The following is a 14513-nucleotide window of genomic DNA, read 5'->3' as shown; positions in this document are numbered from 1 at the left end:
AAGACGCTTATGTTTGCCTTCAGCAGTGTGCATTTTTAAAAACACTGGTTTTGTTACTTATTTTTCCAAAACGCACATAATGAAAGTCAATGTTGATGCGTTTTTATATACTTTAAAAAAAAAAAATAAGTTTGATGTATTTCCTCTTCCTAGTGATTTGCATAAAACGCAGTTTAAAAAACATATGCAAAAGGCATTCAAATCGCATACATGTTTTATATATGCAAACCACAAATGCACACAACGCAAGAAAAACGCATGTGTGGAAAAAATGCAAAACACAAACGCACGGCAAATGCATATGCCGCAAAACGCGACCCTTTACACACTGCCTAGTGTGTTCCCTGCCTAATGGTGCATACACACGAGGTACGGCTGTCACCGCAACCACGTGGCACGCGTGTGTTGCGGCGACAGGTCGCCCGTGTGTATCCCGTGCACCCCGAACCGTCGCCCGTCGGAGCTGTCGCCAGGCGATTGACATGTTCAATCGCCGGCTACAGCTGTCGCTGCAACTTCGCCGCAACTGTCGCTAGTCCCGCGTGTGTATGCGGGCTAGCGACAGGAGACCTACACGAGTGAATGGAGCATCCGGCCGGGGGATGCTCCATTCACAAACAGCTTCCGCCGCGTCTCTGCCTTTCTGGCGAGACGTGTGGACAGCTGTCGCTCCCAGGTAGCGTGTATGCATGCAATGGGGGACGATTGTCCCCAGTGTGTATGTAGCTTTAGAAGTCTTTGCGTTGTAAAATATTCATGCCACACAATGGGCATGGCTCACAAAGCTTTTTCACCTTATCTGTTACATTTATAAGCTCCCAAAGAGCAACAATATAATATAAGAAAAGTCATATTAAAATGACGTCATTCAGGAGCAGCTTAATTTGAGTGATTATTTTGCTTGTAAATGTGCTGAAAGGTTGTTTTTTATCACTTAGGTGATAAATAAGTCATTTATCAGAGGTTTTATGAATAGACCCCAATGGAGAGTACAAAAAAGATTACAAAAAAATCCGCATGCGTTGGCCAATACAAGTGGATGTCCGTTTCCTCTCGTCAGTAATCCTGAGCATTTTTCTGTGCGGGAGAAACTGCATGGAAGAGCCGTCAGAATTCGCATCCCGCACACCGCTATGCGAATCGCCGCTAATGTATTTAATAGGGAAATCGCATGCGGTTTTGGCATGCGTATTTTACAGCGATTTTGCATAGAAAGTAATGTTAAATCACACAGGCAGTAACATGGTTAAAATCCGCATTAATACGAACCTATGCGAAATTGCATGCGAAGTTGCGGTAAAATACGCATGCGGAATCGCACCCGCATGCGATTTCGTTAGCGGGGGATCCGCGATGATTCCTCACCGCACAAGTGGAAACTGGCCCTTATACTAAACACCATTTGCTGCATTTTGAGATTCATTTTCGATTGAATGCAAAATGCAAGGATGCCTTCAAAATAATGAAAACTGCAGGAACCCTTCGATTCCGCTGCGATCCAATCGTTCCCGATTGCAAACGTCTTGTATGCTGCATTTTTTTCTGCGTTTCTCCTTGTGTCTCTAAAGGTTGCACAATACAATTGTTTTAATTTCTTTTCAATTCAAGGATTACAATCATTTTTTCTGATTAATTGTAACATTTAAAAAAATCTGATCAATGTATCAGACACACGTGTTCAATATTTCCCCAATAATCCAAAAAAAATATTAGAACTCTGAAAAAAATCGCTTGGGTCTATATATTAACAAATTGAGAATCTACCCTACACCGTTCAACTTTCATAAAAATCTATCAGAAAAATCCACCACTCCTGATCGACTTACGTTAGAAAAAAAAAAAACAGGAAATCCGATTGGATTTCTTTCTAGTATAAAAAGCTTTAGATCTTTCGGGACAATCAATCGTGCAATATTTAAAAGCCTGAAGTCTCAGCTCCAAGGGTGAACACTGGCTTTGTCCAAGTGTGGGGCTCTGGCATTAGTGAAAACAAAAATGTCAAGATACCCCAACAGCTGGTAAAGCTGGGAACCCCCTGTGTACCCCATCACTACTGAACAGTGCAAGACTCTGCATCCTTCCAGGCTGCGAAGTTATTTGCTTCTATGAAAAGTCCCAACTCAGCTGTTTATGCTGGCCATTGCACTGGTGCTTATTGTAGAATTAGGGCCTGAGCCCACAGCTGTGTGCATTTTTTCAATCGTCTTTGAAATGCGTTTGTGCATTTTAATGCATTTTGCGCATTATAGCACCTCAAACGCGTTTCAAAAATGCTTGAACGCATTTTTAAAAACACAGCAGTGGGCTCAAGCCCTTACTGTAGAAGGCTGCAGTAAATCAATCTTGTGACCAGGGCTGTGGCGTCGGGAGTCAAGGAGTCAGAGCAGTTTTGGGTACCTGGAGTCTTGAATCAGTGGTTTCAATAAACTGAGGAGTCCGATGATTTTTGAACCCAATCCACAGCCTTTGTAAAAATTAGACTAAGGAGTTGGAGTTGAGAAGTCGGAGCCATTTTGGGTACCTGGAGTCGGTGGTTTCATAAACTGAGGAGTCGGGGTCAGATTTTTTTTATTTTTATTTTTTTTTATTGACTCCACAGCCCTGCTTGTCACTGGGTACTCGTGGGAATATGTTGGTGTTGACACCTTCCTGCTGCTTCTGTGTTCCTTTGCATCACTTCGCTTCACGTTAATAGAAAAAAATAGCAATGAGACCCGCAGGCAGAGTTCTTACCAGTATAAGTGAATGGCAGCAATTTCCTTGCATTACATCCACCCAGTAAATTGGATTCACCCACCTAGTAAATCCTTTAAAGTCCAGGATGCTCTGTAATAGAGGTAAGCAGAGGAGAGCTTCACCTTTTGCAGGAGCCGATTCCAGGAACTCCCGAATGTCTTTTTATGTAGCTGTGAATGGGCTTCATAAAGTGGCCACACCTTAGGGGTTGGTCTGTGTCAGATCAGTGCACCTACACTGTAGCGACTAGTAGAGCAGCATTTCCTCAGCATGCTTGTACAGAGGCATTCCTAGGAGACATGTGAACTGCTTTTTTTTTTTTTATATTCCCTTCTGGCTTGCGTCATGTGATCGTGAAATGCGGGGCTGTGTCATCTTAAGTTGCCCATGAGCAAAACTGAAAAAAAGAACTTCTTGTTACACTTCCCCTTCTAGAACATTTTAACAAGCATGAAAGACGCGTTAATCAAACCGCTCCTTAAGGGTATGCATGCTGGATGACAAGTCACTCCAAGTCACTTTATTCTTATAGTCCATGGCAAAGCCTGTTTTCTAAGGGAAATGACCTTTGAGATTGTGAAGAAGCTGGCAGTGTGTGAGAGGGAGTTGGTATCCTGTTCTGCTACTATTGTGCCCAAAGGATTTATCACCATCCAGGCTGAAAGATTCGATATCCGTTTTCCACTTGTGTGATTGGACCGGCGCATCATGGAGCAGCACAGGTCTTTAATAAAGAAAGTGAGTTCGGCCTCCGCTGTCAAGTCTGTCCTGGATGTGGCTGACCAGCTTAGTTTCACCACAGAGCCAACTGCGGAGGAGATGGGACTGAGCAGTGCTGGGCAAATCAGTGCTGAGATGAGCTATTCACAGCTAATCATTGGGTATGTATCATGGTATTGGTGACCAGATGTATCCAGGTGCATAATAAAGCGCCTGGAAAAGCAAGTGACAGTCCCTCCATTTGGGGTAATGAGGTATTCATTTAAAGGACACCTGAAGTGAGATGTATATAGAGGCTGCCATGATTATTTACTTTTAAACAATACCAGTTGCCTGGCAGCCCTGCTGATCTATTTGGCTGCAGTAGTGTCTGAATAACAGCAGAAACAAGCATTTGGCTAATGTTATCAGATCTGAAAATGTCAGGATCACCTGATCTGCTCCATGCTTGTTCACGGACTTAGGATAAAAGTATAAGAGGCTGTGAATCAGCAGAACAGACAGACAACTGGTATTGCTTAAAAGGAAGTACATACGGCAGTCTCCATATCCCTTTTGCTTCAAGTGTCCTGTCAGTCTTTTTGAGGCATGTTGCGAAATGATTATTGAATGAGCTATTAGCAGCACATGTGGGGAGGTGAGTCATAGCTGGGCGTCCGTGACATCGGCATTCTGTCAGTCAGTGAATGTCTATAGGCGGTGTCTGATGCTTTGTGCAGTGATTTGTCTAAAGTAAACGTCTTTGGAATTTCTTGTGCTTCCATCGTTGTACGCCCCAAAAAAAGAACTCTTGTGTGTGCTAATCTTTCTGTTTAAGATCTTGTATACACAGTTTCTTATCATATATAATGAACCCCCTGTGTCTCTGCGTCCGCCTGTGTCCATGAGTTTTGCCCTGCGCGCTTGTGCAGCATGCAGGAGGACAGATGCGGGGGGCGGGCATGTGGGAGTGCGGCTGTTGGGGGTTTCAGCACAGCCCTAGTGCCCGTTTTTAAACAGGCGGGCTGATTTCTAGTTAGTTATAATTGTGCTTTTCAGAACCACGCTATAAGCAAATGGTATACCTTAGGCACAGCTGCAAATGTGCTATCTCATATAACCAGTTGTGTAGCTAAGGAGCAGTGGGCCCCAGAGCAAGTGTCACTCTATACATAACATATGAAGCAGTAAAACCTGCCTATGTAAGCTGCAGCGTTGTTAGAGAGGTGTAAGCAGGGGAGAGGAACTGCTGAGACAAACTGACAGAATGGATTTTTACTTGCCTGCGGTCTCTTCCAGCCCTCTGTAGTCTCTGCTCCCTCGCTACCCCCCAGTCCCCTCGGTTGTGCTGCTGTCAGCCCCATTCCACGACTCTACTGAATTGCGGATTACTGTTCTTTCTGGTATCAATGACTAGGGGTGTAATGGGGCGTGATTAGGGGTGTGTCTTATGTTAGGTACACACCATACAATTTTCTGGCAGATTTAAATACCTTTCAGATCGATTATTTCCAACATGTCTGATCTGATTTTCGATCGATTTTTCGATCATTCTTGAAATTGTTTTTGAGTTTTTCATTCAGTTCTATGAAAATCAATCGAAATTCAGATCGAACATTTTGGAAATAATCGATCCGACAGGTAAATCTGCCAGAGAATAGTATGGTGTGTACCTAGCCTTAGATTTACCTGCCATATATATTTTTTTTTTCCAACATGTTGGAAAAAAATCTGTCGGATAAATCTAAAGAGGGCCATACACTAGGCGACCAACCAACCAATCGACCATCCAATTCGATTATTATAATCTAATTGGATGAAAATTGGTGCTGCCAAGTGCATTCCCGACCGACAAAGCGACCAATTTCGGGACAGAAATTGGCTGCACAGTCGATGGCGCATGTTGGAAAATGTTGGCACGAGGTTGGTTGGTCGGATGCACGGCGGCGGAATTGTGAACAAGCGACGAGATGACTAATCCCCCGCCGCAATGTATAAATGTATGCAGTGTGTAGTGCATTTATACATGACCTGTCCGGTGTCAGCCTCTACGCAGTTTCCGTCCATCTCGCCGGGTTCCGCATGCGTGTATGCGGCTTACCCGGCGAGATAGACGTTCACCGCGTGGAGGCCGGCACCGGACAGGTAATGTATAAATGCACTACATTACATACATTTCTACATTTTGGGGGCAGCGGCGGGGCGGACAGTGGCGGCTCAGCCGATTCCCTAATGATTTAATGCTGAAATCGCACGGGAATCGGCCTGTAGTGTATGGGCAGATTCGATTAGAGACAAATGTGTCTCTTGGTCGAATCTGCCCATATTTGTTCTAATGTATGGGCACCTTAACAGAAAATCTAACTGAAAATTGTATGGTGTGTTCCTAGAATTAAAGTGTCCCTCTTATCTCAAAAAGTTGGCAGTTATGATGACACTGGTACTAACAGCCAGTAGAATGCCCAAATGTTACCTTTTTCTAGTTGGAGTTGCACAATACTCTTTGCTGTTTGGCAATGAGCTGTGCAAGAATGTTGAGGGTGCCGTGGCAATTGGGTAGGTAAGGAATGGCATGTTCTGCAGGAGTGTGTGTTACTGGCGCATTGGGGTTTGCTGTAGCAGAAGGTGTGGGCATGTGAAGCCATATAGTCAGTATGCCTAATTACATTCCCAAATTAGAGACATAACATAGCCTGGATGGGTGGGTAACAGAACTCATTTTTTTAATACTGTATAATCCAGGGCTGTAGAGTCTGAGTCGAAGAGTTCGAGCAGTTTTTGGGTACCTGGAATCAGTTGGTGGTTTCAAAAAGTGAGGAGTCGGATGATTTTTGTACCCACTCCACAGCCCACAGGTATGATCTTTTGTTAATCAAAGTAGTTCCTGTCTGATTTCAACTGTTCATTTAGCGGTCTGGTTGAAATGACCCATATTTTTACGGTTTACACCATTTTTAGAAGTCATTGGGCTTGATTCACAAAAGAGTGCTAACTGTTAGCACGGCTGGTTTTCGCGCGTTCGCGAATTTTAACGCGCAATTAAATGTTTTAGCAAGCAAACGTGAATTTTTGCGCAAAATCGTTGTCGTGTTTGCGCAAAAATTCACGTTTGCGCGCAAAACTATAACTATTTCGCCAGGGCTGTGGAGTCGGTAATCTTCAGACTCCAACTCCGACTCCTCAGTTTCTGGAACCACGCTCCAACTCCGACTCCGGGTGCCCAAAATTGCTCAGACTCCGACTCCTCAGTCTAATACTTAACAGGGCTGTGGATTTTGTACAAAAATCATGCGACTCCGACTCCTCAGTTTCTGAAACCACGACTCCAACTCCGACTTCAGGTGCCCAAAATTACTCCGACTCCACAGCCCTGGATTTCGCGCGAAAATGTGCGTTTAATTGCGAAAACGGCCGTGCTAACAGTTAGCACTCTCTTGTAAATCAAGCCCATTGTGTTGGATTCCCACAGGGATATATAACTGAATAGCATGTGCAGCGTGGAGGATGTTTTTGTACTTACCAGAGCTGATGACATACAGATAGGACACATTTGAAGTGTCTCTGGCGGTCTTACTATGCACTTGCTGTCCAATCCAGGCAAGGTTGGATGGAGGATAGAGCAGGATATCATTTATAGTCTGGACTAATTAAAATTCAGTTTTCCTTTGTTCTGTGAATGTGACTTCACCTTCATCTGTTTGCCATAATTAGGACAAGACTCGCATCATATTTCCCTTTATCCTTTTTAAGTGATGGCTGTATGCATGTCTGCTGAAACATTTTTATAGTTGTGCAGTTATTCTGTTGTCTTTGTAGCAAGCAGGAAATGTGAAAATTCCTATGTAAGCTTCTTTTAAAGAGAACCCGAGGTGTGTTTAAAGAATGTTATCTGCATACAGAGGCTGGATCTGCCTACACAGCCCAACCTCTGTTGCTATCCCAAACCCCACTAAGGTCCCCCTGCACTCTGCAATCCCTCATAAATCACAGCTGTGCTGTGAGGCTGTGTTTACATCTGTAGTGTCAGTCTCAGCTGCTCCCCCGCCTCCTGCATAGCTCCGGTCCCTGCCCCCGTCCCTTCCCTCCAATCAGCAGGGAAGGAAAGGATGCAGGTGGGGACTGGAGTTCTGCAGGAGGCGGGGAGAGCAGCAGACTGACACTATAGAGATAAACACAGCCAGCTCTGACAAGATGTTTGTCAGCAGTGTGGCTGTGATTTATGAGGGATTGCAGAGTGCAGGGGGACCTTAGGGGGGTTTGGGATAGCAACAGAGGCTGGGCTGTATAGGCAGATCCAGCCTCTGTATGCAGATAATATTCTTCAAACCCACCTCGGGTTCTCTTTAAATAAACCCGTCTTGGCTATTCTTAGCACTGGAGTGGAATTAGAAAAACCGCATTGTATAATTCATTGCCTGTCACCTGCTCCTGTGCAGCGCCTGGGACGCTTGCTAGTGGTCGGCGTGGGGATGGTAGACCCCTATGGAGCGGACGTGCTCAGACATGACATGTCGCCGTTTTCTGCATGCATGTAACACTGTGTCAAGCGGTGGCGTTACAACGCTCATCTGAACTATTGTAATATACTACTTTGTGAACTACCAATACTTTCTGTTTTAAAAAAGCCAACTTTTGTTTCCATAGCATTTTAGTAAGGGGGCTTTTTGGACCATTGTAGCCCCTTACACACTCCAATGAGTTGTGGTTCACCATGAGCTTGCTGGTTAGTCTGTACCTGTGGCCTACCAACTAACAGACGGGCACCGCTCCAATCTATACTGAACTTGGCTGCTGGACTCCTGCATCTTTCTTCCTGCTCTTCCTCTGCTGCTCCTCTCTGCCAAGCTCTTCATTGGCTACCAATTAACCAGAGGATCCAGATCAAACTCTTAACCTCCATGGCATTTTGGTTATTTCCATATTTTAGGGTCTAAAAGCAGTGGAATTTCAGCATGCTTTTAGATACTAAAGTCAAGAAAGAAAAAAACACAGCAGAGAGATCTGCGGCAGCCCATAATTTACTCACCTCCCTGGGATCCAGCGGTGCTATTCTGCCTCCGTCCTCTGGGAGGCGTTATGACCCTGTAGTGAGATCGCCCTAATGGCGATCTCACCAGGGGGGATGCACAGCCTCCGAAGACCGGAAGGAGAATAGGCTGCCAGTGTCTGGATCCTGGGGAAGGTGAGTTAAAATGCACACTGTACGCTGCATAGAGCTCGCGATGGATTCCATGAGTCGGGCTACTGCTCATGGCTTCTTTTTTCCACCCTGAGCCTGACTCGGGGATACCGCCAGGTATACCCTCTACCTTAGGCCGTTCCCCTTTTGACCTCTGGCCAAGTTGTACTCCTACTAGATGACTTAAAACACACCGCCTCTAGGTATGAATATTGTATATTACCCCACCTCTTGTTCCACCCCCCCCCCCCCCATTTCTTAACATTGTAAGCATTTAAGGACGAGTCTCTCTCACCCTTTTGTGTCTTGTAATTTGTTACACATTTATTCATATTTATTTTGCCGCTGTCCTTACTGATTCTGTATTTTGTACCATTTCTGTTTATTTATCTGTGTACACCATTGTCTGTATTATTTTGTATTGCATTGCTGGAGTGTGTTACAATGCCACACGCCATTAAACTGCAACAATCCCGCCGCACTGTGAACATCGCATAGGTCACGCATAGCCCACGTGACATTGCACTGCCATCCACCACTGTCAGTGTAGCTCAAAATTGCAAATGCTGTACAATGCGATTGCATTTTTTAATACAATTTTACTTGCAATTTTTGTGAGCTTGCGATGCACTTGCGATTTCGCTGAGACTATTTTTCCTGGTTTTTGATCGTTTACCTGAACAATGCAATGAAAATCGCATGCATTGCGTTTTTTCTTTATGCAGTTTTTTCAAGCGCAGCGCTTAAAGGGGTTCTGTGGGGGTTTGCCAAGGGTAAAAACCACCACTTACCCGGGGCTTCTATCAGCCCCCTGTAGCAGTAATGTCCCACGCCGTCCTCCTCCGAAGTGCCGTTCCCCGCCGCTGGCACCGGGCATTATTCGTCTGTCACAGCCGAACAATGCGCGCTGCCGTTCGCGTCATCGGAAGCTTACTGCACAGTACGAAGTTTTCCTGTAATGCGCCTGTGCAGTAAGCTTCTGATGACGTGGGCGGGAGTGAGCACAGCCGCGCAGCCGCAGTTGGATGGCATGCCGCGCTAGACCGGGACCCATTACTGCTACGGGGGGCTGATAAAAGCCCCAGGTAAGTGGCGGTTTTTATCCTTAGCAAACCCCCACAGAACCCCTTTAAAGCACAGCAGTCACTGCCATTGTGTTTTTCTTAAAACTCATTGCACCAGTGTGTGTACAGGTCATCACGATTTTCATGATTTTTCAAAAGACCTTGCGATTTAAAAAATGAAGCGCAAACGCAGCCAGTGTGTACAGGCCTTTGGCTTTCTGAGGATAAAGTGCTATAAAGACACTGGATTTGTCAGGCACCCTGTGTTGCTCATCTGTAGATAAAAGATTAACTCGCACAGCTGAAACCTGTTTAATGTTGGCTCATAAACCTATAAAAAACATTTCAAGGACGTTTCATATGAGAAAACAAACAAATCTAAACTGAGGAATGTGACAGTTTTTATTAGTGAATTTCTTTTGAAAATGCTACTTCTATCCATCATTAGCCTGGGTGCACACTGCACACTAAGCAGAATTGCATGCGTTTTTTGGGAGTTAACCATCAAAAAACGTATGCAATTCTGCTTAGTGTGCGCCCAGTAAGGGACGGATTAAGCTCCATGCCGTACAAAAGTGTATTTAACGTTTTTATTAAAAGTAAAGTACATGCGTGTATACCATATAGTCTGGGAAAGAAAACTGGGGGGATCCTTGTTCATCCCCCCACTCCAGAGTCTGTTTTTGATGGAGTGGGTTGAAACTATCTCCCAGGTCTCTTCAAAGATACCTCGCACTTAAAAACATACGAAATATAACCAATTGGCTTGGTTGTGGTGCAGTGCTCGGTAAGAGCTATCTGGATCGTACCACTTTTCTCCACAACAAAATAGAGCCAAACCACTGGCTAGCTAATCAGCTGGGGTGGTGTGGAGCATAAAGGGCAACTGAAGCAAGAGGGATATGGAAGCTGCCATATTTATTTCCTTTTAAGCAATACCAGTTGCCTGGCTGTCCTGCTAATCCTCTACCTTTAATACTTTTAGCCATAAACTCTGAGCAAGCATGGAGCAGATCAGGTTTTTCTGATATTATTGTCAGATCTGATTAGCTTCATGCTTCTTTCTGGCATGATTCAGACACTACTGCATCCTAATAGACCAGCAGGACTGCCGGGCAACTGGTATTGTATAAAAGGAAATCAATATGGCAGCCTCCACATATTTCTCACTTCAGTTGTCTAAGCTAGACCACACACACGTACACACACGTGCACACACGTACACACACACGCACGTTCGCTTTCGTATGTTTTAAGTGCGAGGTATCCTTTAAGAGACCTGGGAGATGGTTAAACCCCACTCCATCAAAAACACACTCTGGAGTGGGGGGGGGATAAACAAGACCCTCCCAGTTTTCTTTCCCAGGCTATATGGTATACACGCATGTACATTACTTAATTAATAATTCAATAAAGTTAATTACATTTTCGTACCGCATAGGGCTTAATCTGTCCCTTAGTGGACCTAGTGTTTGGTATACAGTTCCCCTAGTACATAACTCAGTTATGCAGTTCTAGTGTGCACCCAGCCTTAGAAATAATTCCATCTTGAATGCCACTTGTATGTAGTTTGAAACTAGGACATTCTGATGCGTTTACTGGCCCAGTTCCATGCTGCGTACAACTTGCATGCCATCCAGAATTATTTGTATCTTGTGGATTTCTCTATTTCTCAAGGTTGGGGGGGCTCGGCCCTTACACATTGCTTGCACATTCCAAAATAACATGCTGCACTTGACTGGTTAATTGCTCAGGCATGCACCACCTCTACCAAGCTAAGAATGCATGACCTGTGTCCAAACAACTGCTACATTTATTATACTATGGAGGAATTTTGGCTTCCACTATAGTTTGCATGCAAAGTATAATACAGTATACTGGACTCTTGCACCACAATGAGGTACTGTAAACCTCCGGGCAAGAGACCTGACCCAAGTTAAAACCACATATGTATAACCCTGGAAGCAGTTGGGCAAAAATGTGTAACTTACATTTAATGGAAAGGGAGGAGAGGGCCAGCGCATCCTACAGCAGGCTGCATCCGAAATGACCAACAGATAACTTGTGCGGCACCTCAAATAAGTTAACTGCACACTTCACATTCAAAACAGATGCAAATCATATGCATAACTACTAATTAACCATTACTTGCCATGCAAACGGGAAACACAGGAATATGGGCTGGGATCAGCTAATATGGTAGTTACAAAAACAAGACAAAAAATTGTGCTAAAATCGCAATTGCACTAAAATCATGAGATTTTACTGCAATTTTAATGTGTGTCAATGGGAGAGTCTTTATAAAGCTCTCAGAAAGCTCTGAGGGTTGAAAAGCACTTATAGTGTGTCTGAGCCCAAAGAGATGGTCATTGAGATGGAAATAAGTTGGGCTTCCCTGCAAATTTCATGTGGCTTGGAATTGGGCCAATCAGAATTGCCCGGGAGTGCATTTGACTGTCTCCGTTAACCTGTATACAGTTCATAATTTCCATCTTATTGGCCATCTCAGTTGCCTGATAGGGGAATAATGGATTGCTTGCCAGATTAGGCTACGATTAAGCCATGTATTGATAACCTTTGGCTTGACTCAAACACTTTTGAAGCCAAAAGATTGGAATTACTCAGGCAGGAGTTTATTCTTCTTTACAATGTGGTCTGCAATGGTGGTTTCAGGTCCACTTTGAGGACTCATTCACAATGGTTCACTGCTTTGCGGCATAACAGCTGTTTTGTAACGCGGCTTGCTACACCGCAATGCACCACCTATGCGATATGCACAGTGTGGTGGGTGCGTTGTGGTACAATGGCGTATGGTAACGCACTGCATACAAGTGCGTTACTGCAAACTGCAACTTAACAGGTACAGTGAAGCATACTTTTCATTGACTGTATGCGAAGCAACGTGATTGAATCTTTCAGAGACAGGGGTGTGGAGTTGGAGTTGAGGAGTTGGAGCAATTTTGGGTACCTGGAGTTGGTGGTTTTACAAACGGAGGAGTCGGGAGTTGGAGCTATTTTGCGTACCTGGAATCTGCATCGGTGGTTTCATAAACTAAGGAGTCGGAGTCAGATGATTTTTGAACCGACTCCACAGCCCTGGTCGCAGAACGATGTCCCACTCAATGAAAGTATGTGTTCCTATTGTACAGGGAACACAAAATAACGTCCCACTGTGAATGTGGCCTAAAGCCCAATACGGCATAGCTATGAAACTGCGCAAAAGGCTAAAAGTCAGAGCATGTGTGTGCTGTGAAGGCTGTCATTTATGCCTTCTAAGGAAAAATGTGTTAATTGACCAGAATGTAAAAAAAATTTGGCTTGCATTTTAGAAATGTTTTTCTTTCTGTTCTTTGTAGAAATGAAGACTTAAAACAAATGCTGGAAAGCAACAAAGACTCCTCCAAGCTGGAAGCAATGAAGAGGATTGTTGCGGTAGGTTTTCTTCACATTGTCTTTCAGTTCGAATTTAGGACACAAATCTTGGATTAAGGTACTCCTACACTTCTCAATTTCTCCTGGCAGATTCGATCAGTGTGAAGTCCTATAATTGCGGCCCAATCATAATTTCAATTAATTTCCAAACTAAATCTTTCAAAATTATCGATCGCTCCAGACGGAAGATCTCACTCAAATGGAAGCAGGGCAGATGTGTGGCGGAAACGGCATTAGATTAATGGCTAATCAACAGACCCCACACAAGGCAAATGAGATTTATCTCATGCTTTTCTCCTGGTGGACTCAAAGGGCCAGAGCTGCAGCCACTAGGGTGCACTCTATAGGCAGCAGCAGTGTTAGGGAGACTTGCCCAAGGTCTCCTACTGAATAGGTGCTGGCTTACTGAACAGTAAGAGCCGAGATATGAATCCACATCTCCTGTGTCAGAGGCTGAGCCCTTAACTATTTTACTATCCACCCAGGTCTCCCCCTAACTTAAATAGTCAATAGGGGCGATTCAAAGCATTTTGATCAGAGAGAGATCTATCTCTTGTTTGATTCTGGTGGCCATTTTTAAGTGTATTGTTACCTTAGCATCTGTTAAACTTTAATTGTAATGTGGGCACTGAGTGGAAGTCTGTTTACAGCAGAGCAGTTTGCTGCAGTTTATACCATTCCACCAAGCTGGATTGGGGTTTAGCCCCATTTGCTTTCCTGAGATTCTGCTTGCACTCTATACAAGGCATGCTCTGCCCAGACAGCCATTCATCCCAAATCTAATGCTGAAGCAGCAGGTCAAAGCCTCTTGCACACTACCTACCAGCGCCCGGTCCCCGACATTAAGAGGAATGCGTACAATCTCTGGCTGTTATAAGTAATTACAAGTGACCAATCTATTTGTGCAGTATAAACAGTGGATGATATTCTGGATCTTTGATGAGCTGACGGCTCTAGTGATCCATACGTTTTTAAACGAGCTCTCTAAGTGTATGTGGGGGTGTGTAGTAGTGCATGGTAAGAGTTTTATATGGTGAGAGAGATGTGGGGTTGATTGGTGCATTTCATATGTGGGGTAATTGCTGCATTTCATTTGTGAGGTTAATTGTTGCATTTTATATCAGTGTTGACACTTGACTTGGTCTAAGTTTTGATTTTCGTCCTCTGTCTATTTGAGTTTCACATCACTGTTTAGACTCATCGCTTCAGCATCAGACCTGTTTGAGCTTACAGTGAATAGTTTTGCTAATTGGACACCAGTGCCCATAACTCTGCATTACGTGTTTCACGTCTTGCAACGAAAGATGACTAAAATAAACTATGCTGTTTGTTGAGCTGATACTGCAAGAGACCAATGAGCTAAACTCAGTCATTTGTAATCCGTGTTTTTTTCCCTTTTTCTT

General features: G+C 44.2%; 1 protein-coding gene across 2 annotated transcripts in view; it reads left to right on the top strand.

The window, feature by feature from the left end:
- AP3B1 (adaptor related protein complex 3 subunit beta 1) overlaps positions 1–14513 on the top strand; it is a 348388-nt gene that overhangs the window by 57895 nt on the left and 275980 nt on the right. The window contains exons 1-2 of one of the 2 annotated variants that reach the window (XM_068249076.1): positions 3125–3617; positions 13035–13110. In XM_068249076.1, coding sequence (XP_068105177.1) covers positions 3445–3617; positions 13035–13110 — 249 coding nt within the window. In that variant the 5' untranslated portion in view covers positions 3125–3444. Of the gene's footprint in view, positions 1–3124; positions 3618–13034; positions 13111–14513 lie in introns of those variants that run through there. The other variant, XM_068249086.1, reaches the window with a different exon arrangement.

Source organism: Hyperolius riggenbachi, chromosome 1 (assembly GCF_040937935.1).
Source record: "Hyperolius riggenbachi isolate aHypRig1 chromosome 1, aHypRig1.pri, whole genome shotgun sequence".
NCBI lineage: Eukaryota > Metazoa > Chordata > Amphibia > Anura > Hyperoliidae > Hyperolius > Hyperolius riggenbachi.
The sequence above is the reverse complement of the archived record's forward strand: the minus strand, read 5'-3'. Positions and strand labels throughout refer to the sequence as shown.